At 43.0% G+C, this 24,417-nt stretch overlaps 1 protein-coding gene across 2 annotated transcripts; it reads left to right on the forward strand.

The window, feature by feature from the left end:
* The first annotated feature begins 647 nt into the window (after positions 1 to 647).
* Positions 648 to 24,361, forward strand: boc (BOC cell adhesion associated, oncogene regulated). Of its 2 annotated transcripts, none has more exons than XM_026292613.1 (18): positions 648 to 872; positions 12,190 to 12,318; positions 12,822 to 13,094; positions 16,306 to 16,452; positions 17,309 to 17,452; positions 17,889 to 18,182; positions 18,998 to 19,270; positions 19,356 to 19,624; positions 19,727 to 19,892; positions 20,248 to 20,316; positions 20,635 to 20,844; positions 21,202 to 21,377; positions 21,516 to 21,738; positions 21,866 to 22,048; positions 22,135 to 22,346; positions 22,466 to 22,554; positions 22,801 to 22,946; positions 23,287 to 24,361. In XM_026292613.1, exons 2-18 carry the CDS (start codon positions 12,207 to 12,209, stop codon positions 23,445 to 23,447), a joined length of 3,147 nt encoding a protein of 1,048 aa, XP_026148398.1. In that variant the 5' UTR covers positions 648 to 872; positions 12,190 to 12,206; the 3' UTR covers positions 23,448 to 24,361. The 2 variants fall into 2 exon arrangements, with proteins under 2 accessions (XP_026148398.1, XP_026148399.1); XM_026292614.1 differs by having other exon boundaries at positions 22,804 to 22,946.
* Positions 24,362 to 24,417: the final 56 nt, after the last annotated feature.

Raw genomic sequence — 24,417 nt, forward strand, 5'->3', positions numbered from 1 at the left:
TTCCTGCATTCACAGATGAGAGATGCGGCCGACTTCCCACCAACAGCCCCCCATTGATCCCTGTGATCTGGGAATAGTCAGTTATTAATGAACTGGACAGAGGCGGCTCCTCTCATTTCAAAGTGTGCTGATTGAAGTGGAGAAGAGAATTCCTGAGCGAGCGGGTAGGTGGGTGGGTGGGGGATCGAGCTGTGATCACTGTGGTATGAGAGTGTGTGTGTGTGTGTGCTGCCCAGTCCGGACTGGTCCCATCCACCACAACACGGCACAGCTGCAGTGGAGGGCCTGCAGGCCTGAATGGACGGGGGTCAATACAAACTCTGTGGGGACCGACGCATACCAAATCAGGGGGAACTGAGCACGAGTAGGGGGAGGGGGAGAGCTGCTCACCTCCAGGACACCGTAGTTCTGAAGAGATTCAGTTTTTAGGAGTATTTCTAAGGATGTTCATCCATCTGTGTATCATTCATTTTAGTGTAGGTCTTTTTTACGCACATCCTCTGAAACGTCCTCAGGAGCCGTGAGTAGGGATTTGTAGTCTGGAGAAGTGTAGTACCCAGCTCTGGGATTTTAGGAGCTAGTCCCTATTGTTCAGATCCCTCCTCCTGCTTGGGAAGTGGGAGGACCCGAAAAGGCGTCGCAAAAGGGAGAATTGTTTGAGAGCTCAGTCATCCAAAAACGGCCTCTCAATGTGAGAAGTTGGGGATCCGAAGAAAATGTCGGTGGCATTGCAGTAAATTACTAAAGCGGCGAGGCTTCAGGGGGGAAAGACAAGTAAAAAATCTTGGTTTTTGGGAACTAAAACTCAGACGAGAGGTGAAGAGAAGATCCGCTGCTTAAAACGAGGTGTAAGCACCAAGTAGAGCAGTTCGGTAAGTTTGATCGCTCCGTGTTTTATCAACATGTTATTCATAAGCGTTTGAGTTTTGTGCGTGTTTGAGCTCTTAGTGCCCAACACAAGTTACTTTGTTACACATTCAGACCTTCATGTCGGTGTAAAGCGCCTGGTCCACACTAATGTGACTGCTTTGATAGCGGCATTTCTTTCTGTGTGTGGCATTTTTGTTTTTCCTTCCCTGCTGGTTTTTGCTGCAAACTTTTTGTGTTTTCCATCCCTCACTGTTTAGATGTGACTGATGCGTTTTAGCTCCGGGTTTTTTTTTTTTTGTTTTTTTTTTCTGGAGGGGAGAATTGTATTTCAGAGAAGTTAACTTTGCGTTCGGGTACTAGCCTGCTGTTGATTGGTCGAGCTCTGCGTCCGTATTTTCTAAAGTTTTCCTCAATTTTTCCGCCTCAGCCTGTCACCTGTGACAGTGCGACACGGAGATGAAATAGCTGTGCGTGACGGGATGCGGGATTTAGAACTATAGTTTTACGCAGACGTGTGTTTTGGGATGGAAATGTGTCTGCGTTTTGCAGGCCGCAGCCTATAGTGGCTCCCATAGGGGAACAGACATGGTGAACTGTGCACATTTCCCCCCCAATATGATGGATGGGGACTGCAGCCGTGCAGTGCTGAATAATGTATATGATGGTAAACAGTGTCCTGCAGTCTGGCTCCTGTCAGGAAATCATTTGCCTGGAAAAGTAAAGGGTTGTTAGTTTGTTTTAGAGAACCACTGTCCTGATGATGCTCCTGACTGGGCATATGTAAAGCCTTTTCATACAGGAAAGGCCATATTGTTTTGGGAAATGCAACTTTTTGACAGTTTAGTCATGTTTAAGCTTTACGCCCTTTAATTTCTCCATCATCCCGTTAATGCACGGAATGGCTTTGCCAGATGTGAGTGTTGGCACTGGACAAACCATAACAACGCAGCCTCCAGTGCGTGTCCATAGTCCCACTGCCCTGCAACCAAAGTCCTGATGTCACAACAGCCCCAGTAAAATGACAGCTGCTCAGTGCAGCTATATGGGAATGCAGCATCCTGCGTCCCTGTCAGCATAGACTCTGATATCATCCCCTCATTCAGGTTTGTTTTAATGAGAAAATGTTTGTCCTAATCCCCGGGCTGCTAATGAGTGTTGGCTGGGGTGTCACTCACCGTGGGGGTACTCTAACATGGAGGAGGAATCCTGCAGGAACAGCCACAGGGGTTCAAGTTTCCAACCCCAGGTGTCGTTTTGTTATTTGGATTACATTTAGCCTCCAGTGCCTCGCATGGAAGAACATCGACGGACATGGCATCAGACAAGAGGGCCCGATTGTTCTGGCTGAATCAATGTCACTTGGATTAAAAGTCGCAACGAATGGCCTGGCCTCCTCCAATTAGGCTCCCAGCTTATAAGAGAATTAATTGGTCTCAGTAAAAAGGAGCCTCTTGTTGGTTTTGTTGTTTTTGTTGATCATCTCTGGCAGTCGGGTGGATCAAACCTGAACTAATTGATTGCAGTCTGATTATCTGCCTGTTTCTCACACTGCTTTGGCTCTCCTGATGGACAATGAAAAACCACAATTAGACCATGGGTTCATGATCAGCCTTACAAGATACCCCTGCACTTATCACAGCATATTTGAACACCAGGCAGCTACTGCAGGTAGGAGCTTTAGGTTAAACAGTCATTACACAGGGGACAAAATACAATAATGACTCAGTCCATAGTTTACACTTCAGGTCCCTTTAGAAGTATTACCACACCATGTTTTCATTAACTCAGGATATGAAGATGAATGCAAAGCTTTCAGGCTGCAGTCTCATGGCAAAACACTGGTTACTGCCTGGAAATACAGACGCTGTACTATTGATAGTCCTTTATACTAAAGGTGACTCAAGTCAATTTGCCATCAGCAGAAATTCATCTGCAACGTTACTGTTGTGATTAATCACTAAAGTAAGTTTTCAAGCAGGAATACCAAACAGCATCTATGTCCAGTCTTGCAAATGTAGGGTCTTGTTATTTGATGTATATGATTGCACATTGAATAGCTCTGGGGTTTAGGACTGTTTAAAGACTATCTGAAGACTTGAAATTGTCAGTTTTCAATATTAAACTATTTTAGCAAAAAAAGACGACCTTCTAATTGATAATGAAAATAATTGTTAGTTGCTGCTCTGGATTACATTAAAGTATACTGACTACAAGAAGCAGACTTCAGGAACATAGAGAATTAATATCGATTTTTCCTTTGTACGTTCTGACGAATTAAGATCTTTCAGGCTGCAGTCCAGGCCATAACAATGTCTTTTCAATGGAAGCGGATACATACCCCTACAGGTGTATAAAATCCTCTAAAGTTCTATAAGTAGTTGAAAAATGTGCGTACCTGCAGGCGAAAGGGACATGAAGCAAACACTATTGTTTTTTGGTTGCAGACACTGATGTGAGAGTTTCCAGCTACATCTATGAAGCAAAGCTTGAAAAGTGTATTTCATTGATCTTGGTTATCTGCCAGACAGACATGTAGCTGCCAGTTTTCAAATATTTGGCTGGAATCTGTTCTTTTTCCTCTGTTTTATAGGAGCATAGTTTTCGTATGTGTGTTTTTGTCTTGCAAAGAAAAGTTAGTGTGTGAATTTAGGTATGCAGCCAGTGAAGCAAAAGAGTTTCTCACTGAAATCATAGTTTAGTTTCAAACTCTCTGCCACAATGAAGTTTGATGTGGAATGGTAGGATTTAATTTGTTTGGGTTTTACCTTGGATAGTCTGGTGTGGATATTAATACAAAATCTTTAGATGGAGGTGGATTTTAAGATGCATTTTCAGATTATTTTCAGCCAGTAGGTCCATAAGGATCTCATGTTTGTGAGCCAAACGTTCCTGAGTATTGACTGCGCTGCTGGAAAGCAGCATTGTTATTGTAGAGGGTGTAACATTGGCGTTAATTGACAAAAGAGGGGGAAAAAATCTTTCCTGAGGGCATGCTTTCATCTCTATGACAGCGGGTACACTGCATGTAGTCATAACAGCCTGCAGGCAGAATCCCTGTGTGCGTACAGGTTTTTTGTGCATGTGTGTTTGAATGATAGTTCCCAACCAATCAGGATTATCTCTTTAAACTGCAATGTGTCACTTGTCATTATGGCCCCCACCTCCAAATTTCCTGAAAGAAAAAAGAGAATGTGTTTGAGAGAGAAATTTTGAAATTTTTTCTGGGTTATTGTACTTCTCATAAACTAGCAAAGAACAGTCTCATTGCCAAATAAGGCTGTTTCATTTCCCAGAGCTGGACGTTATTGGCCTGACATGCAGCGCATTAGTCCTCCAGCACTGACAGATTGGAGGCTCTGGTTTGGGCCTCGTGCCCCTGAGAGAGTTTCTGTGTCCAGTCAGACATTGGGTCACCAGTGAAGGACAGGTGGCCGGTGTCCAGGCCCCTCCCCTGGGGCTACATACCTCTGTTGTCCTGATTCACCCTGTTAACCAGGACCTCGAGAATAAAAGGGAGGAGTGTGAAGTTATAATTGAGCAGGGTGCAATCTAACAGAGACTGCTGAGCCAAGGGTGAAGATAAATTGGATTTAAGGAAACGAGCAGAAGAACGGACGAAAGAGAAATGAGATTTTCAGAGATTGATCTGCAACTTTTTAGATCTTAAAGGGCAATAAGCTGTATCTGGGTGCAGCTCAGTTTATATTTGTATCCCAAATATAACCAGACTTTCTTCAGTTAATGTCCTACCATACACTCACTCCCTCTCTCACACATGCACATGGTGTGTGAGTGCTGTGAGATGATTGATCAGCTCCAGACCTGGATAAGAACGCTGTGTGTGTGTGTGTGTGTGTGTATTCAAATAACCAAGTGTGTACAAAGGAGGTATTTGGATTAGTGGGTGTTTTTACAAGCCAAAAGCAGCCCAGACACTCTAATAGATTATTCACACATTGGCACAAGGTTGTACACTGTGACTCGGACTGCTCAAATTATGCCTTTGGCAGTCACTTTCTCCCTTTTTTTTTTTTCTCTTGTTTTTAAAAATTGTCTCATCACGTCTGATTTATTCTGCTTATTGTGAAATGCGAGAGTCTTGTCCACAAACTTAAATCTGAAATCCTTATAGACTTCCATACACACATATCCTTAAATGTGCTGAAATATTAACTGCATTCTGTGTTCATGTCTCACGCGTGTGCGAACAAAACAATAAAAGCACCAAAAAGACAAACATGTCAAGGGGCCTGGGTTATGTTTCAGGCTATTAACCAATAATCAGATTTAAAAAGTTGCCCTGGAGTGAAAAACTCATCATCGAAGAATGTCAAACTGGCAGGAGAAGACATGATTCAACAGAATAAATCACTGGGCACAAGATTAGTTGGTTATTGGGCCCTGGAGGTTATCACAGCTGGAATTTTCCATTGACAGCACTGCTCTGCTGTCCAAATTGTACACGTGATGTTTTAGTTTATGATATTTCAGAGCTCTAGTCTTGTAAGATAATGCACATGTGTGGCTCTGAGTGACAGGACAAATGGTAGCTTTGCTTTGCCATGTTTCTCTCTCTCTCTCTCTCTCTCACACACACACACACACACACACACACACACACACACACACACACACACACACACACACACACATAAATCAAGCTTATGAAACTGAGAGCCCTCTGTGGAACAAGCCTCCTCCAGCTGTTTCTTTTCCTAAGAAATGTTTTAAGACATGTTTTAAGATGGTTGTACCATCCTAAACTCTGTTGATGCCCCACATTCTCACTTTCTGTTCAATTATTTATTTATTTTAACCTTTTTTCCTGCATTTTATAATTTGTGCACGTGTCTGTTTTTCCAATAACTTTCTTCTCCAGTTGTCTCATATAAGCCTTTCTCCACTGTCTTTCTTTCTGCCTTATCTCAATTTCCTGATGCCTCCTCATATCTGTTTTTTACATAATATTTCACTCTCCCTGTTTTTCTCTTCTTTCCTTCATCTCCCACTGAGATTTGTATGGCCAGGCAGCTTCTCTCGCTCTCCCTCTATTTTTTTTTTCCTCTTGGTTCCTGCTGAATAATAGGGAGAAATTGCTCTTGATTTATAATTGGTTCCATTCATTCTGATGCATGAGCTGCCAAAGGAGCTGAGGGCCCCTTTCACCCCCTCACATCCCTCCTTCCCCCCTCTCCTCCTTTACTCCTGATGATGCAGGAACACACAAGGAGCACGCTGCAGATATATACAGTTAAGAAAGTCTGTATTAGCAAGAGCATGCATGGATACTGTATGTAGATTATCTCTCAGGCTGCATGGGATAAGTGTTACCCTGTTTTTATGCATGTTGACATTTGGTGTTGGAAAAACTTCCTGAGGTCTGCATATTTATGTGCCTCTGTGAGTATACTTTTACCATGTAATAGGAGTTTGTGTGATTGCTTGCTTATGTGTCTCTGTGTGTGTGTGTGTGTGTGTGTGTGCGTGTGCGTGTGTGCGTGTGTGTGTGCGCGCGTGTGTGCGCGCGTGTGCAGGGAGAGAACACAGGCAGGGAAGGAATGGTTGTGGCTAAACGAACTATGTAGCTGCGTGTGTGTGTGTGAGTGTGTGTTTGTGTCATGAGTACTGTGAAATCCTGGGTATTAGTTATTTTTCCCAGTGCTGTATGGGAGTGATTATGAGTGTGTGTGATCCTGGCTCTCTGTGCTCAGTTAAAGCTCCTTTAGAAATGGCCCAACTCTCTACACATATATTTTTCAAAATGAGAAATTGTCATCATTTTAATTGAGACTATTTTAGGCTAGTTAACACAGCAGGACTCTGTTCTTACATCTGTTTACCTATCTATCGTTTTTGATCATTTCTTTTTTTATGTCCTTTCATTTTATTTTTATCTTTTCCCCCTCACTTGTATATATTTTGGCAATCCACCTTTCCTTTCCCTCTTCCTTCTACATATCCGTTCCTACTTTCCATTCATCTGTGAATCTGTATTTTCCTCTGTACATTCATTATAAACCTTTTTTTCTTCCTTATTCTGTCCATTTATCTACTGACCCTTCTAATCATCTTCCTTTTTATTATTATTCCTTACGTCCTTATTTCCTTCACTACATCCAGGTCTCCCTCATCAGCTCATTTTCCTCCTTCTTCCATTGTTTGAGCTGTCATCATGGCTTCATCTCTCTTTCCATCTTTACTTCCTCCTATGTGTGTGTCTAATGTACCTGAGTTGCTGTTTGTTTGGACTGTCTGGTTCAGTCTCCTAAAGCTGCCATGATGATCCAGTCCTGTTCCCATGGCCTTAGTGGGCAAGCTGGCATCCCACACTAGCCAGAGGAATGTGGGAGGGTGCGTTCCCTATAGCACTGTAATTAGCTCTCCAGGGTTAATTCAGCTTCGTTATCAAAATTATGCAAATGATGCGGTTCATAATTGACAAGAATGCCCCCCTCTTCCACATTGCAGGGCCTGTTCAGATCCTCCTCGTTAATCCTCCAGGCGCTCTGTAGCTCGTTAGTGTCGGTTCTGGTTTGGGTAAAAAGGGGGGAGGTTTGGATGGACATTTATCTCGTTAATACTTTGAGAATCGTGTGTGTGTGTGTGAGTATTATGAAGGAGAGGATAAATTCCCAACCTCGTTAAGGATGATTAGAGCCTTTTGATTTGTAATTTTATGGCATGAGAATGAGTGATGTCTCGAGTAGAGGATTGGGACTGGCCCTCTCTCCACCTGTTGGTCCAAGTTTTCATGCCAAGATAAGGTTTCCAGAAAGTTTCCTTCATGTCCGAGAAGCCTGTGTGTGGGGAGTGGAGAGATAAATGGGAATTGTTCTCTGCCAAGTTTTTGGCTGTGTAAAGTACAATGAGAGTCTCCAGGAGTATGAGTGTCTCCCCTTCAGTTTACATTATCTGTGGTACTCTGAAGAGTGCATGCAGTAATATGAGCAGCTCATTATATTTTACTTAAAATATCACAGAATTATGACCTGATCAGTCAGTTTGTTCATTGTTTCATGACTTCTCAGTTTCTCAGTTGTTAATATTTCTTTATTAAATTATTCAATAGTTTTTTTTTAGTTTTTTTTTTACTGTTTTTGGACAATCAAGAAAAACTGTGGGACAAAGGGCAAGCTGGCATCCCACACTAACCAATGACTAACTAATGATTTAACCAGTTATCGAGAAAACAAGAGATAAGTTTCAGTAAACTAGTGAAATAATTAGTTGCTGCCGGTTGAATGTCTTAAGTTTTCAATAGTTGTTTGAACAAAACAAGCAACTTAGAGGTGTCAACTCTGACTGCAAAAAATATTTTCAGGGAACTTGCAGGTTAAAAAAAGAAATCTCCGATCAGTGAGTGGCTCCTTGAAATCCCCTTCTCTTTGCTGTATTGTTGTTCTTTCCGTACATGATGGCCTGATGGTAAATGGGTGTTGTTTCTGTTTGTTAAGCAATCCCTGGACCCTCCTCATCCTCCACTCAGCACAAACCTGAGCCAAACCTAGAAGCCAGGAAACAGATTGACAGAGTGGGGAGAAAATATGTCGGGACATTCAACAATTCTCTCACACACACGCTCTCTCAAACACATCCTCTCATTGTCGCGACCCTTCTCTCTCCTCCTGCTCGCCTGCCAGTTGACATCCTGTCTATTAATTTGAGTTGCCGTTCTGCTTTCTCGGTCAACCTCTCCACCTCTTCCCACCTCCCACCACCACCACCACCACTGCCTCCATAAACCCCCTTCACTCATCTCACATCAATCCATAAAGACACTGAGCCCCCTCCCCCTGCCTCCTGAAGCTCTCCACACACTACTCTCAAACCTCTTGGACATTGAGCCCCCCTCCCTCTCTTTGGTCATTGAGCAGGGCCCATCAGCTCTTCCCTGGGCCCTTCAGAGTAGCGTCTCCCCTTTCTCCAGGGGTCCACGGGGTCTTTGTCCGTGCACTGGCTCACTGCTTTACAATGACTCGCCACTCTATTAAGGTGCGTTCTGCCTGTTAGTGTCGCCATGGGCAACCGGCCTCCCGCATGGCAGCTATGCAGCATGGCATTGTGGGCCGCAGGCCCGAGCGGGGGCAGTTGAACCCCCGCCACTCCTCACACTTGACACCGCATGTGTTTATCTAAAGGGGGGGCTTTGTGGTGTTTAGAGAATCTCAAGGGAGGGGGGCACAGGGTGTTAAAAGACATAAAAATGGGGGAGGAAGAAGGGTAAGAGGGGAGGTTGGGAGGTGATAAATATTCAACAGCTCAGTTGCGGAGAAGGAGTTGCTACTCTGCTACCCCTCCATCCCTCCACCCCCCTGAGTATCTTCTTCATGCCAGAAAGCAGATGGAATGTGAGAGCTCGGGGAGGAGGCTCCAGTCTGGTTTTATCCAATTAGCAGGGTTGTCAAAATGAATTTATCCACGGAGGCAGGAGGACAATGGCACCGGCACTGGCCCGGGAGAACAGGGTCCGCGGTGTCTTTACTTAGCACGCTCACAATGAACTTCTGTCAAGTGACTCTCCCACAGTGACACATAAGGCACTTGCATACCTCCACTCACGATACATGCCTGCACATCGCCACCTTCTCCTTATACTATCAGCAGTGTTTACATTACAGATGTCGCACATGAATGCACCCACACATCCACCGGTTTCTGTCTAATATATATTCCTGGAATTCAGCAAGTCAGAATGTTAGACTTGCTCAAGACTCTGTCCCTCTGGTAACAGGAATAGTTTTTTTCCTCTCCTGTAATCGTCTTTCTGCACTGGAACTTGCAGGTTTGAAAAGTTCACACAGTTCTCTGTCTGCACTGTCACTGAGGTATGTTTTAATACCGCAAAGTGTTTGCCATTCAGTGCTGTAACACAGTTACATGCACACACTGAAACACACACATTCTCTCAGTTCTTAATTTAGTGGAGCTGTCTCTGTGTATGTTCTGGTTTTTATCAGTCTCGCCGATGCGTAGGAGGCTCTTCGCGCTCACTCTCTCTCTCTGTCTGTGAGTTCTCTGGGAAAGATGGATGGAAAAAGTTGGACGTAGATGTCAGGCCAACTTTTCATCTTGTGGCAGGGTATGCGCTAAGCAAACACAGGACCCAGCTGACTAATGAATCGGACAGACGGGCTGTTTTTTAGAGTGATGATGTATAAGGGGCCTTCTCCAACTGCGGTTACTACAAAGTTCAATCTCTTTCTGTCACTCTTCCTGTCTCACTGTCTGTTTTATTTTGAAGTGAGACAGAAGAGACAGAAATTGTCTAAGTAAGAGGTCTCACTGGTGAGGTAGTGTCCCACTGTGCATCCAGTTGGCAGATTGACTGGTGTGGTTTATGGTTAGTGACTCTCGTACTTGGGACAGGTGTCTTATACAGATGTATGTCTCTTTTATGGGCAGCTGTCCTGGTTGTGTCTATACAGGAACTGGCCACAGAAGCCACAGGCCTTCAGCTTTGCTCACCCCTGGTCCCACAGTAGCTTTCTGTTTGTTTACCAACTTAGCCCACTACTGATGGGCTACTCTGATGGGCTACTCTGATGGGCTACTCTGATGGGCTACTCTGATGGGCTACTCTGATGGGCTACTCTGAGCGGACCAGTGAGTAAATGAAACAAATATGTAGAACTACAACTACTGATTATTTTCATTAATAATCACAATTTTCTAGTCTGTTGTGCCTTTGTCCTAAAACAACAACATGAAGCATCACAGCTCCAAATCCCAGCATTTGAGAAGCCAGGGCCAGGAAATGTTTAGGATTTTTGCTTAAAGAGATTATGGTCAACTGCTTGGTATGTGATAGAGGTCACTCAATGTGAACTCATAGACTCCCTCCCTGTTTTAGCATCTTTAACAACTTTAACGTTTTGATTCATTCTCACCTCTTTGTTCAGCTTTGTTTGGGCCTGAGGCAAGAAACTTCTCTCAGCATCAAGGACAGTGATTGTGGCGCTTCTGTTCCCCGGCTGACTAAAACACAACTCGGTGAAGGCTGATTTTGTGCTGTGTATGCAAATAGGCAGCTGTTTGCTAAGAAGTGATCTTAGTGTTGAATCTACAGTTTGTTTCTGTTTCCCTTGAGTAGCCAAATAAGTTAATGCATGTTTAATCGAGAAATACTTTTGATTCACTGAATGATGACTCAATATCATTGCTGCTCATAACTCCTCATTCATTTTGTACAAGTTTTTCCATCAGTCTGCTGCTTTGCTCGTTTTCAGTAAACGTGCCAGGCGACTAAACATGTTTCACTGTTGCCATTAGATGATGAAGTTGCACTGTAAGAGTTTCCATTTTCTTACTGGCCCTAGTGTTGTGTGAGTTATGTGTAATCCCTAGTTTGTGAGCTTCATTAATCATCTCTCTTGCCATAATAAGATCAGGACAAATATGTATTAGAAAGTTGTGTGCTTCTTGCTTTTTATTCTGTAGAGAGTTTATACCCTTGAGCGGGTGTTCAGAAAAATACATTATGTATATGAGAGAGGGAGAAAGAGAGAAAGATTCAGTTTTGCAGGACCACCCTCCTCATCCTGACGGGAAGTTGTTACTTTAACCTGACAGGAAAGAATTTGGGAAAGTTGGCAACAGCTAAGAAGGGAGAGAAAAGCTCCCCTCTCTACATTAACTGCTAATAACTAATGATCTTCTTTACTTTGCTCTCAATACATACTGCACTGAGGTATAAAAGAGCCCACCTTTCCTCTATCTCACACACACTCACACTGCTGTGATATATATTTCCACCCCTATTTCCCTCCCCATCCAGTCTCTCATTAGTTGTTCTTTGTCCTGACTCCTGAATGCAGTCTGTGTGTTTTACCTTTCTCCCCCCGCCCGCACCCCCACCCTCCTGGACCCTCTACCTGTATCGGTTACACCTGAGCGGGAAGGTGGAGGGGTCAGGTTACGGCCCGCAGAATAAGGGAGCCTCTTTGATGAACGCAGGCTGGATGGGTGCGGGTACGGGCGTAGGAGATGGGGTCAGCACTGAGATGGGGGCTGACAGAGAAGAAAGGCTTTATTTGTGTCTGGAGTTTGGCTGCTGAGGGTACTGCAGAGTGCACCGCCTTGCTTGGGTTGTGTTTCATTAATGACTGCCTGTTTGTGTGCATCTGTATGCAAGGAAGACAGAAATAGAGGGAGTAAGTTGCGTGGAAAACTAGAGATGGTTATTTGGATGAACGTTTTCACGTTAAATTTAGGTGATTTGCCTTCAGTGCAATTCTGTCAGTGTGTGAATGTTTATCATTCAAAAAACCAACTCTGTAAAAGACCCTGTAACCTTTCTGTGTCTGTGTGTGTATGTTTCAGGGGGTAGTGTGTGGAAGATGTCTGGAAAGCAAAACTGGCCTCCGTGGATGAAAAAGAGAAGGGCTCCAGTGTTGTGTGCTCTGGGTGCAGTACTGCTGTGCTGCCTGCAGAGCGGCACCTCTGCCTCTGGTGAGTACACAAAATTAGATCAAATTAACAAAAAAAACTTGAATTCTCTGTTAGACAAAAAAAAAAAGTCGTCATTTTATCGCTGCGTCATACTGGTTCTTAGTTGTTTATCCTGGTGTATCCTGGAATGCAAAGTGTATCATCAGTGATTTTATTATCAGTTAATAGCAGTGATTTTTAGTAGTTTAAAAAAAAAAAGAAAGCCAAACATTTAATGTTCCAGATTCTCAAATAAAATAATTTTAAATTGTATTCAGTTTAATACTTTGGGTTGTGGATTGTTGGTCAGACAAAACATTTAAAGATGTCAGAACAAAAAAAGCAGCGGTTTAATTCGTGATGGTTATTGTTTGTATGTCAAAACAAATTTCAAAGCAAAATATTTCATAGTGCTCGTGAGATTGTTCGCCACATCAGTGAGAAATGCTTTATCCCTTTTTATGGAATCAATAAAACACTTTTATTAATGTGCTTCTCACTGCTTTGTGTAATCTTTTCTTCAGATGAGGTTCCAGTGTTCATTGAAGAGCCTGTGTCTGTGGTGCAGAAGTTGGGAGGGAGCGTGAACCTTCGCTGCAGTGCCCGACCAACGTCTGCCAACATCAGCTGGCACCTCAATGGCCAGGAGCTGTTGGATGGAGATTTGGGTGTAGTGCTGGGGCCCAGCAGCCTGTTCATTCCCTCGCTTTCCAACATGACGCTGGGCAGATACCACTGTGTGGCCAGCACTGGCGCTGGAGCCCTGGCTAGTGTGCCTGCTAACGTCACTGCTGCCAGTGAGTAGCCACCCACACAAAGCTGTGACAAATAAATGCAAACACACAGGCTCCTTCTGCCCAATTTTTGGTTTGTCAAAGTATCCAAAAAGGCCTTTGACTTAATTTTCTTCTAGTAGAACAAAAACAATGACTGGGTGGTATTTGTTTGAGTAAAACTTTTACCAATACAACACTGTATTTTTCCACTGCTTGTGGCTAGTCTTGGTCTCATGCTTACAAAGGTCTAATTTCAGCTTTGATGCTTATGGTGGGAAACTGCAGCTCGTGATTGATTAGTTATATCTGGATGTTCAGGGAGAATCTGTTCTGTGTACTTAGACAACAGCTGCTTTTAGGTAATGTCATTGTGACCTATTGGAGTTAAAGTGAGTTATTCTCCATGTTGATGGTTTTAGTGCCTTAGCTGTCTGAGTGTGTGGTGTTATATTTGATATGCATCATGGGACTGAGAGGGGGCCTGAAGTTGTGTAACATGAGCCAGAGGAATGGAAGGGACCCAGGGGCCATTCAGAGCAGTGAGAGGAGATCAGGACTTAGTCTGGGGGGGGCCCATGCATTTATCGGCCCCTCTGCTCCTCACAACACCACATTCCTCTCCACAGGGCCTGACAGCAGGGCTTGGTAGAAATTATGACCCCCTAATTGGGTTGAACCTGGGGGGAGATAAGGGTGCCTGGCTAAAACACACCATTGGGTAAAAAAAAAAAGAAAAGGCTCTATTAACTGTCTTTTTTTTTTTTACATGTAGTGATGTGATATATGAGGCTGCCCTGGTTGGAGATACTGGCTGTGTTTTAGGCCAGTCGAGACAAGATCCTCACACAAGATGAGACCTGATGTCACATTCTCTGTCTCCTTGAAGCCCTATGTAACCTTATACATGCATTTCTTCACTTTTTTCCCCCTTTCGTCATTTCATTTTCATGCACTTTTCCCTCCTCTTTTGTTTCCTTCGCCTGAGATATTTAATTGTTCCTCTATAATTTCTGAAGAGTTCTCTTTTCCCAAGCTATGAGCTCTGATAGTGTAGAACATGTCCGAAGGTGTTAAAGTTATGGATTGCTCCAGTCGGACATGAATCATGTTATCGATAGCCACATATGGAACCAGACTGCTTGCCCCACCACCCCTCTAAACCTTTTTTAATTTAATAACAGTCCCTCCTTGGCTACCCCACACCACCTAAGGAATTGCTCCGTGGGGAGGGCGTACGTGCCTGCCTTTCCATGTGTACCCTCTTAGCTGTGTGCACATGTTTTTTTGTGATCAGGATAGGTTTATTCCAGACCCTCCGCACTATCCCTCTCTGAATAATCTGTGCTTTTTTGGCAGAAGTTTAAAGTACCTTGTGTGAATTCTTGTGCAGACAATCGCCCTCCTGCTGCATGAAACAGAGACATGTATCTGCACAACAAGAACACACAACACGTCGCAAAAACATGTTATTCAGAAACACACGCAGGCCTCCAACTGCTACGCATAAAGATGATGAATGTACTGTCTCTAGAAATATTTAAGTCGGCCTTGCCAAGCAGCCCTCGTGCGGGAGGTCTACTTCACTTTATGAATACCATCAATCCTCTATCACTACAGGATGCTCGCGCACACACAAAAATATGTGCATGCTTGCATGCACGCACACACACCTGAGAGGCACCCATGCGGGATTGTTTTCTGAAGAATGTGGGGTGGGGAGGTTAAAAAGGTATAAAGTGGAGGAATTTGGAAGAAGGGGGCAGAAGGAGGAAGGTGGGTACATGTGAAGGGGAGGCAGGATCAGTGGTGGCTGTAAAAACAGCACCTGATTGATTTAACAAATGGAGCGCCACACGGTTGCTCTTTAAGCACCCCACCCCCCAACAAACACCACTTAGCTTGACATGTCTTGGCTGGGTTTCCCATCTTTCAGAATAAGAACTGAAACAAGAACAGGGGTTGTGTGAGTGTGTGTGGACCCTGATCTGTCCCATATTTCCCATTAAAGCTCCCCAAGACACAGACAGAGGGACAGGTCCAACATGCATGGTGAATAAATCAGTTGCCTGCAGTGAAGGTGTTTGTTCGGTGCTTTGAGTAAATCACTGTGATGTCTGTATCAGTGGATAACGTGGCCTTAACTAAACTTTGCTTATTGAATTAGAGCTATATACAGTGTCTCATCAGCTGACTGTATATACTAGCAGCTTGGTCTTTTTTCCAGAGACTGTGGCCAGTCCAAGAAAAACACACCAGTTATAGCACCTCTGGAATGAATCGAGAGAGGCTGTGTTTGTTAAGAATAAATCAACAAAGGCTGGTAGACATTTAATTACGTTACTGGAGAAGTTTTATTTATCTTTCATTTCATTGCTGGACTCCATGACAAATGTCTCCAGTTGTTACTTTCTTTCTTTTTCCCCTCTTCTTCCCACTTTCCTCTGCATCATTTTAATTTTTTTCTGCTACAAATTTTAAAAATGGCAGATTTTTGTGGGTTTTCTTTTTTTTTTTTTCCCCCTTCTGGTGTCTTAAAAGCAAAATTGTGCCTTTTTCTTCTCAAACCCAAACTCGATATGTTTCTCTGAAACTCCATAGGACGGACACCTCTCACCTTTGACCCTATGGCCGGGCCTCAGGGCTGCTCAGGTGGGGGTTTAGGAGGTCAGGGGTCAGATGAGTGTCTGTGCTGTGCAGACTGTGTGTCTGCAGGATGCAGTCGCAGCACATGGCCCCAGTAATCCCACTCCCCCATTTCCCACAGAATCTAAACCAACTCTAGTTTTAAGTATAATGTCTGACCATATTAATGACACCTACTCGAATGTTATAGACACCACTTTTAGGCTTTGTCCTTATTCAAAGTGACATGAAATGAGAAAAACAGAAAAATGAGACACAGTGCCTTCATAAAAATCCCATGACTTTAGTCAGATCATGTTAAGGCATGAAATTACGAAATGAAAGTGGGTTTTTCTTTCAGAGAGGCAGCACAAGTAGTAGTTATGGTAGTGTAGTTACTTTACAATAGGGACAGGCTCATGTGAGAGGCGCCCAATATGGAAACAGTGCAGTTATTATGGAGTTTATTGTTGCTCAGAATATTTTAGTTTTCTACTTTCAAAGCTGAGGACTGACTGTTTACATGTGCAGTTAGTTGTGATTTACACAGTGTATTTGGATGATGAAAGAAATGTAAAATGTGTTGCAGTAATGGGACTGTGTTTTTCAGAGCTGCGTGACTTTGAGCCTGACGACCAGCAAGAGATCGAGGTTGATGAAGGCAACACTGCTGTTATTGAATGTCACCTCCCCGAAAGCCAGCCCAAGGCTCAGGTCCGCTACAGTGTCAAGCAGGAGTGGCTGGAGTCGTCCAAAGGTAATAAGCTGCTTCAGTTCGTTAGGATCTCCCATAATGTTCACCGTCTCTCTCTGCACTTCCCTTTTGATTCCCATACTATCTTCATGATTTACTGGAATGCTATAATCCTGCTATCTGACCCATCCTAAAACCAGTGATAAGACCATTATCTCAAATGTTGAAACATGGTAATGCGGTTGTTTATTTTTCAAACTATTTACTTCTAAGTTGCTTCGAAGAGTAGAAAAGCTCCAGTGGTTTGTGGTTGGTATACTGATGATGCCTGGGAGCTGTAGGTACTGATATCTGCAGCTTATCTGGGAGGAAATGAATACCACATTGACAAGCACCAACTGCCTGTTGTTTTGTTTGTCAGGCTGTAGGCTGCCACCTTGTGGCCCTGCTCGCAGTGCAGACCTACCTGCAGAACTGATGTTTCTGCTTTTTCTTTGTTTTGTGATATTCTTTTTTTTTCATATATATATATATATATATATATATATATATATATTTCCTGCTTCAGAATTTAAACAGAAGTTTGTAACATCTGTCAGAATAAGCAACAGTATTGCTTGTGTATTGTTTTAGCTGGGCTATCCCGATAGACAAGGTCAATACCACATAACCACAATATCCCTGTTGTGCCAACAGCATTTACTGTAAGTCATGTCTCTCTGGCCTTTTTTCTTTTTGTCACTTGATCCATCTGCTATTAAATGAAAGGAAAAGTGCCAAAAAGTTATAAAACATCTTTAAAGATTTAAATCTATGTCTTCAGCGATTAAAAGCAATAATTTGAGTTCATGAGTTCCCTGATGTTCATTGATTAGTTTTCAAGCTTTAACTCAGTCTGACATCTGTTTTTCCTCTGTAGGGAACTACCTCATCATGCCATCAGGGAACCTGCAGATAGCCAATGCCACACAGGATGATGAGGGACCTTATAAGTGTGCTGCCTACAACCCTGTCACTCAGGAGGTGAAAACATCAATCTCTGCTGACCGCCTGCGTATACGCCGTGAGTCACCATCTGTGACCCTTTAATGTTAAGGCCAAACACTGAGTTTTTTTCCTTAGGGGAACTTGTTCTAATTAAAATATACTTAAAGATCTGTATCAAAATGTCATTTAGTAAGAAACTATCTCACAAAAATCCAAAACCTTATTAAAGAGCTTGTAACAGTTACTGTAGGAACATGTGGTGCACATGTGTCTCACAGTTTCCATTTCATTGTGATTTTCATTATCTTGCCAGAACACATTTAGTCACAGCTAATGTGCACAATTCATGCTTTTGCATCTTCAAAGGCAAAAATGAAAATGCTTAGATTTCACATTGTGATTTGATTTTTTTTTTTGTATTCTGGATATAATTTCAACCCAGACAGGCAAACCAGAGGTTTTTGTATCAAATGACAAAGTATGGATATCCAGACTGTCCTAATTTTTTCCAGGCTCCATGTCTGAAGCAGCTCGTATCATTTACCCACCGGCATCCCGTTCCATTATGGTGACCAAGGGCCAGCGGCTGGTGCTGGAGTGTGTTGCCAGTGGCATCCCTACTCCACACGTCACATGGGCAAAAGATGGGCAGGACCTGCGTTTCCATAACAACACACGCTTCCTGCTTAGCAACCTACTGATTGATGCAGTGGATGAGGGCGACTCGGGAACCTACGCGTGCCGGGCAGACAACGGCATCGGCTCAGCCAGCTCTGCAGTGGTGCTCTATGACGTGCAGGTGTTTGGTAAGTGATCTAGAGCTGCATTACCATGTTGTGTGTCTGTTTGTGTTACTGAATTTCCCCTCTTTTGTTGCTTTTGTATAATATGCTTTTATTATTTATTTTTATTTTTTTACAAATTTGTTTCCAGCAAATGAAGTTTGTTCTTTTACTACAAGGATTTTTATAAGCAGAGTTTGACTGGTTGTTATGGATGTAATAATTAGGCGGACTCCTGTTTGGCCGACAAAGTAAACAGGGGCCTGTATGTGTGCGCTCGACTGTGAGAAGCATGTAAGACTGGGCGGTGTTGTGTTAGAGAGAGTTGGTGGAGACAGAGCTCTTTATTCTGTTGCAGGACAGAACTGACTGTGTCTGGGTTATGGATGACTGTTTTTACAGTGATTTTTGTGTGTATGTGTGTGTTTCATGGGCTTGTCTCTCTGCAGCTGGATCTAATTAAACCCAGAGAGCTGCTGTAGCTGTAATGAGCTCTGTCTTTTTCTGATTCACAAGCAGCCAACCATCAAGTACCTGACGTAGCCTGTTTGGCTCTACACACCCCCTGTATTGAAGCCTCTATATACACGTGCATGACTTTACTCACACACACACCCTTGCAATTCTTGTTGTTGAGCTGAAATGAGGAGTTCATGTAAAATTAATTGAGAGCTACAGTATTATGATAATTAAGTTATTTACTAAGCACAATTTTCATCAAACAATGAATCAAAAAATCAAATAAGCAGATTAGTTTATAGTTCATACACCAGTAGACGTATATACATAGACGTTCAAACTGTTAACAGTGTTTTTTTCTTTCTCCTGTGCTCCTGTAGAGCCTCCCCAGGTGATGGTGGAGCTGCAGCAGCAAGAGGTTGTGTATGGAGAGACGGTACGCTTCATCTGCCAGGCTCGTGGTAAACCCACGCCTTCAGTGATGTGGCTCCACAATGCCCAACCCCTTGTCCCATCCAATCGCCATCGCCTGACCTCCCGGGTGCTTCGTGTCTCCAATGTGGGCCCTCAAGATGATGGGCTCTACCAGTGCATGGCTGAGAACGGGGTGGGCAGTTCACAGGCTTCTGCTCGCCTTATCGCATTATCAACTGGTAAGTTGGATTCTTTTGATATTTAAACCAGATTTCATTTTTTTTATTTCACAGCGTTTGGATATAATTAATTGTGTCTTTCTAGGGATTTCATCCAGAGGAAAGCTGCCCTCCATCTATCGGCCACTCAGCCCAGACAAGGTGCTAAAGGAGCAGCCACCTGTGAAGCCCGGGGCCACAGGTTCCATGCTGCCTATGGATTGCTCTGAGCTGCCAGGACAGATCCTGCCTGCAGAAGCTCCCATCATCCTCAGCCAGCCACGCACTGGCAAGGCTGACTATTATGAACTCACTTGGAGACCACGCCATGAGCGAGGACCCCGTGTGCTGGAGTACATGATCAAATACAGAAAGGTACAGCACGAAGCTTATTATCAGACTCAATCAGGACTCAATGATCCTTTAGCTTCTTCATTCTCAAACACATACAGCAACTGAGCCCTCTGTGTCTGTTAGGTGGGAGACCCTCTAGCAGAGTGGACCTCCAGCAGTATCTCAGGCTCTCAGCAGAAGCTGACCCTGGCCAAGCTGCAACCAGATAGCTTGTATGAGGTGGAGATGGCTGCTAAGAACTGTGCAGGTTTGGGACAACCTGCCATGATGACGTTCAGGACTGGTAAAGGTATGACACTGTTTTAATAGTCACTGAGGATGTAGCTCTGTCTGTACCCGCTCTGGGGATTCCCTGAAGTTTAATATTTGTGTAGTCATTTTCCAGCTTATTCTTTGTTTTATTCTCAATAAATGCCATAAAAAACAAAATTAAGAATGAGTTTATCTTAATAACCACTTTTGTTTATGTTACCAAACCCTGATATATGTGGTTTATCCGTGCCATGTAGCCTGACTGTTTTCTCTTGGCAGATGTTCACATTAACAAAAATATAGAATATCATCAGTCTAATCATTTTATCCTGGCACAGAAGGAATTTTTACAAATTGAACCCTGATGCAGCTTCATGTTTTTCTGTCTACAGGTCGCAAAGGTCTTGTAGGACAAAATGATCCACCGAAAACTCCTGCTGTTCCTTCACCAAGCCTTTCTCGTAAGCACCCGTCAATCCCAAATATCACTGTGCTGCTTTTAACAAACCCTCCCCTAATTAACAGTATTAAAACATCCATCTCATCTACTATTACAACTCTGACTAGATATTACTTTACAGCAAGATGATCAACTTCTAACCGTTCTCCTTGTGACTAACATCTCTTGATCTCTCCTTCCTTTCTGTCACTGAAGGATGAGCTCTGAGTAAGTGCTGAATGGTTTGGTGTTTTTGCTGTCTCTCTTACGGTATAATTACTGAATGTTGTCTGTGAGTTTATGCTGTTGTTGTTGTCCTTCATCTCACACCACTCTGCAGCTCCTGAGGCTCCTGACAAGCCCACAGTCTCCACGGCAACGGAAACCTCGGCATACGTGACTTGGATTCCTCGTGGTAACCGCGGCTTCCCCATCCAATCATTTCGGGTGGAGTACAAGAAGGTGAAGAAGGCAGGAGAGGACTGGGTCACGGCGGTGGAAAACATTCCCCCATCACGTCTCTCTGTGGAGATCACAGGCCTGGAGAAAGGTTGACCATCTTCGCTTTAGAACGTGTTGTTATTATTCACAGCAGCTTCTTCTGACTTAGTGGAGGTGGGGGGAGGATGTCATACTATATAATTACAGTGATAATGTCCTGCATAATTACATTCCCACGGCCCATAAATTCATCAGCATAATGAATGTTGTTGCAGTCATTTTAGTAATTACTGCCATCAATCAAAACCATAACTGAATTGCAATCAACATCACATTTAGCCCAAAAAGGAAAACAAAAAGTAATGTGAAGGCAAACACAATTAGTCGACGCACAATACAGGGCTTCATTCTGTGCAGCTTGCGGCCCTCAGAGACAAATTAGTAATGATTATCCCTCTCCCTGTAGGTACTTCTTACAAATTTCGTGTGGTGGCAGTGAACGTAATCGGTTCCAGTCCTCCCAGCGCCCCTTCTAAGGCGTACACAGTGGTGGGTGGACGAACTCATGAACGCCCTATTGATGGGCCCTACATCACCTACAATGAAGCTATCAACGATACTACCATCATTCTCAAATGGACGGTAAGCATCTATAGGAAAAAACATAAAGTGGGTGTGTTGTCTATGATGTAATGAACATACTGTTTTGCAGTGTAAGAGTTTTTAAAAGTCATTTCAAGCTCTTTGTGATTGTAACATGATGTATTTCCCTCTCAACAGTACACTCCTGTAAACAACACGCCCATCTACGGTTTCTACATCTACTACCGACCAACAGACAGTGATAATGACAGTGACTATAAGAAGGATGTGGTGGAGGGAGACAGATACTGGCATTCAATCACTGACCTGCAGCCTGAGACTGCCTACGACATCAAGATGCAGAGCTTCAATGAGAAGGGAGAGAGTGAATTTGGAAATGTAGTGATCCTTGAAACAAAAGGTGAGGTCATTTTTTAAAAAAAATTAGACTGATGTGCATATGTCTACATGCATATTGGGTCTCACAGTGTCTGCTCTTTTATATGTCTCTGATGGTAATGGTTTCTTTTCACTTTCCGTCTCCTCAGCTCGTCCTAATGACCGGCCTGCTCCATCACAGGCCCCAGGCCCCAGGTTGGAACTCCCCAGTGGACTGGTACCTCGGCCGGGTGACCTCCCCTACCTCATAGTTGGTATTGTCCTGGGAGCCTTCGTCTTCATCATTGTTGCCTTCATCCCCTTCTGTCTCTGGAGAGCTTGGGCCAAACAGAGTGAGTGTTACTCTCAGTTCAAGTATTTGCATGAATTAAAATATTTCCTCTATGGCTGAGTAATTCTCTTTTTGTGGCTATTTCAGAGCAAACGTCCGACTTGTGTTTCCCTTCTGTGGCTGCCCCAGTCTCGTCATGCCAGTACACCATGGTGCCACTTCAGGGACTTGCCCTCGTTGGCCACTGTCCACTGGATGGTCGCATGACTGCTCCACATGGCGTTTACCCTGCTAATGGAGAATACACACAGAACAGCAAACCTCACGGTGCCTCACAATGCCTGTCAGGACGGCAGCAGGTAAAAAACAAAACAAAAACTGTTTACTACAAGTTATCAGCAAGCTGTCATTGTTAAGAAAGTCGTATGTCTTATATTAGTGTTGACAATGTGATTTATGTACTGCTGGATGTTTGCAGAAGGAGGTGGACTGTGATACAGAGTGTGACACACTGCTGCCACAGACAGTATCAAATGGACATATCCCTGTCTACCACTACTCTACCAGGTACACACACACACACACACACACACACTGGCTGAACATAATCAAATAATTCATAAGTAACTGACTAATGGGGAAGAAAAATGAAAAATATACAGGAAAATTTGAGCACATTTGTTGCTCTGTCATAAACATGTTCTGTGAAAGTCCTACCTGGCAGCAGCGGAAAAAGATTTCACTGTTTCACTATGTTTTATAACCTAATATTGACAATAGTCATGAGTCCTAATATGAACTTTTTTTTTTAAGCAGTCCAGATCATCATGAACATACCTTTTGTCCTGACGACTCCACTCTTCAGCTTCTCGATTCTTCCCATCACCATGTTAGTTCACAGGAGCTGAGAGGTGATGGCAACTTCTGTGATGGAGATAAACCAGACAGCATCACTCAAAGTATGTGTAGTGCCCAGTAAAATCTACTAATTTATGGCATGTTCTGATCTTAGACGGTTAATGAAGCCTTTCCTATATGTGATGATACTCTTATGTACAAATCCAGAAATCATTCAGTTTTTGTCTCACAGTATTCATGAAGAAACTTGTAACTCAGTCTTTATTATTTTGGACCTTCCATGAATAAGCTGAAGATATTTTGTCCAAAATAATGGAGTCTTAAACATAGGACACATTTTCATTCTTTTTTTTTTTTTTTTAAATCTTAAGATCCTTTAAGCATCGCATGTTACACAAAGTCATCTTTATGTTTTCTGACCAGTTCTCTTTCTTTCTATAGAGCCAGCATCTTTCCCTCTTCTATCTCTAGAAGATGACAGAATTTTCACCACATCTACACTCACACCACAATCTCATGATACAACAATAGAGGAAGTGAACATCCTCCCGAGTGAAGCATCCCATGAGGCTAAAGGGACTGCCGACACGACAGATAAATGACTGTAGAACAAACAAAAGAAAACAAAAAATATTTATTTTTGTATCACAGGTATTTATATATTTATACTTTTGTACATAAGTGTCTGATCATACTGTATATAAGGTTATTTTCATATTGAAAAAGACTTTATTCATATGTCACCCTCTCACTATGTGTTGGACAAAGGGAGTACCATGTTGTGTTGCTGACATGTGTCTGCGTTTCTTGAGGACAAAAATAGATTGGAGACTTTATTCCTTATGTGAAGACGATCAGGGCTTCCTTCATACCCTCTGCACTTCTCACAACATTCCTCGTAGACCATCATCCCAAATGTTTGGGCCTTAAGTATTTAGCTTTATGTACAACAGAAGCAAAGGGACCATTTGAACTAGTCTGATGCTGTATGAGGTGCTTCAACACTGTTTAGCTGTTTTATCATATTTCCAAGATGCAATTATCTGTCTGCCATTATGTATAGTAGTAACACAAATGTATTATGCATTGTTCATTAACAAACTAATAACATGGAAGAAACATTTATCTTTCTGTTTTAAGTAGCGTACATGAGATTAAATGTTGTATAGTTATTTATTTTTTATGGGGTTTTTTTTAATCACTGAATGGGAGAGATTCTGGAAACTTATCTTTTAACTGCTGCTCATGAATAAGCTGAACTTCATATTGCAACCACTTCTGTGTTTACACGTTTGCTGGTTACCAAATGACAGGCGGGTGAAGGAGCTGCGACAGCTGTGTCAGTATTATTTCACCCTCATAGATTGGTGCATAAGTATTAGTTTTTGCCAGAGACATCTGCAATCAAAATGAAGGAGATCCTGAATCTACACTCCCCTTTCAAATGTAGCCATTTTTTTTGGTTGCACATGCTGGAGCACTATTGCATGTAAATAAAAGCTTATGAAATTGAAAATAAGTGTGTTGGTTGGTGCATCTTCTCAATATTGGGACAGTTGTGTGGCAAGTTCA

This window comes from Mastacembelus armatus, chromosome 20 (genome assembly GCF_900324485.2).
Source record: "Mastacembelus armatus chromosome 20, fMasArm1.2, whole genome shotgun sequence".
In the NCBI taxonomy this organism is placed as follows: domain Eukaryota; kingdom Metazoa; phylum Chordata; class Actinopteri; order Synbranchiformes; family Mastacembelidae; genus Mastacembelus; species Mastacembelus armatus.

Excerpts from the sequence above, each read along its gene's own strand:
- boc (XM_026292613.1), top strand. The coding sequence starts at position 12,207 with ATGTCTGGAAAGCAAAACTGGCCTCCGTGGATGAAAAAGAGAAGGGCT. Across the intron at positions 16,453-17,308 it reads GTGGCTGGAGTCGTCCAAAG|GGAACTACCTCATCATGCCA; the intron begins GTAATAAGCTGC and ends TTTCCTCTGTAG. Across the intron at positions 20,317-20,634 it reads TCCTTCACCAAGCCTTTCTC|CTCCTGAGGCTCCTGACAAG; the intron begins GTAAGCACCCGT and ends ACCACTCTGCAG.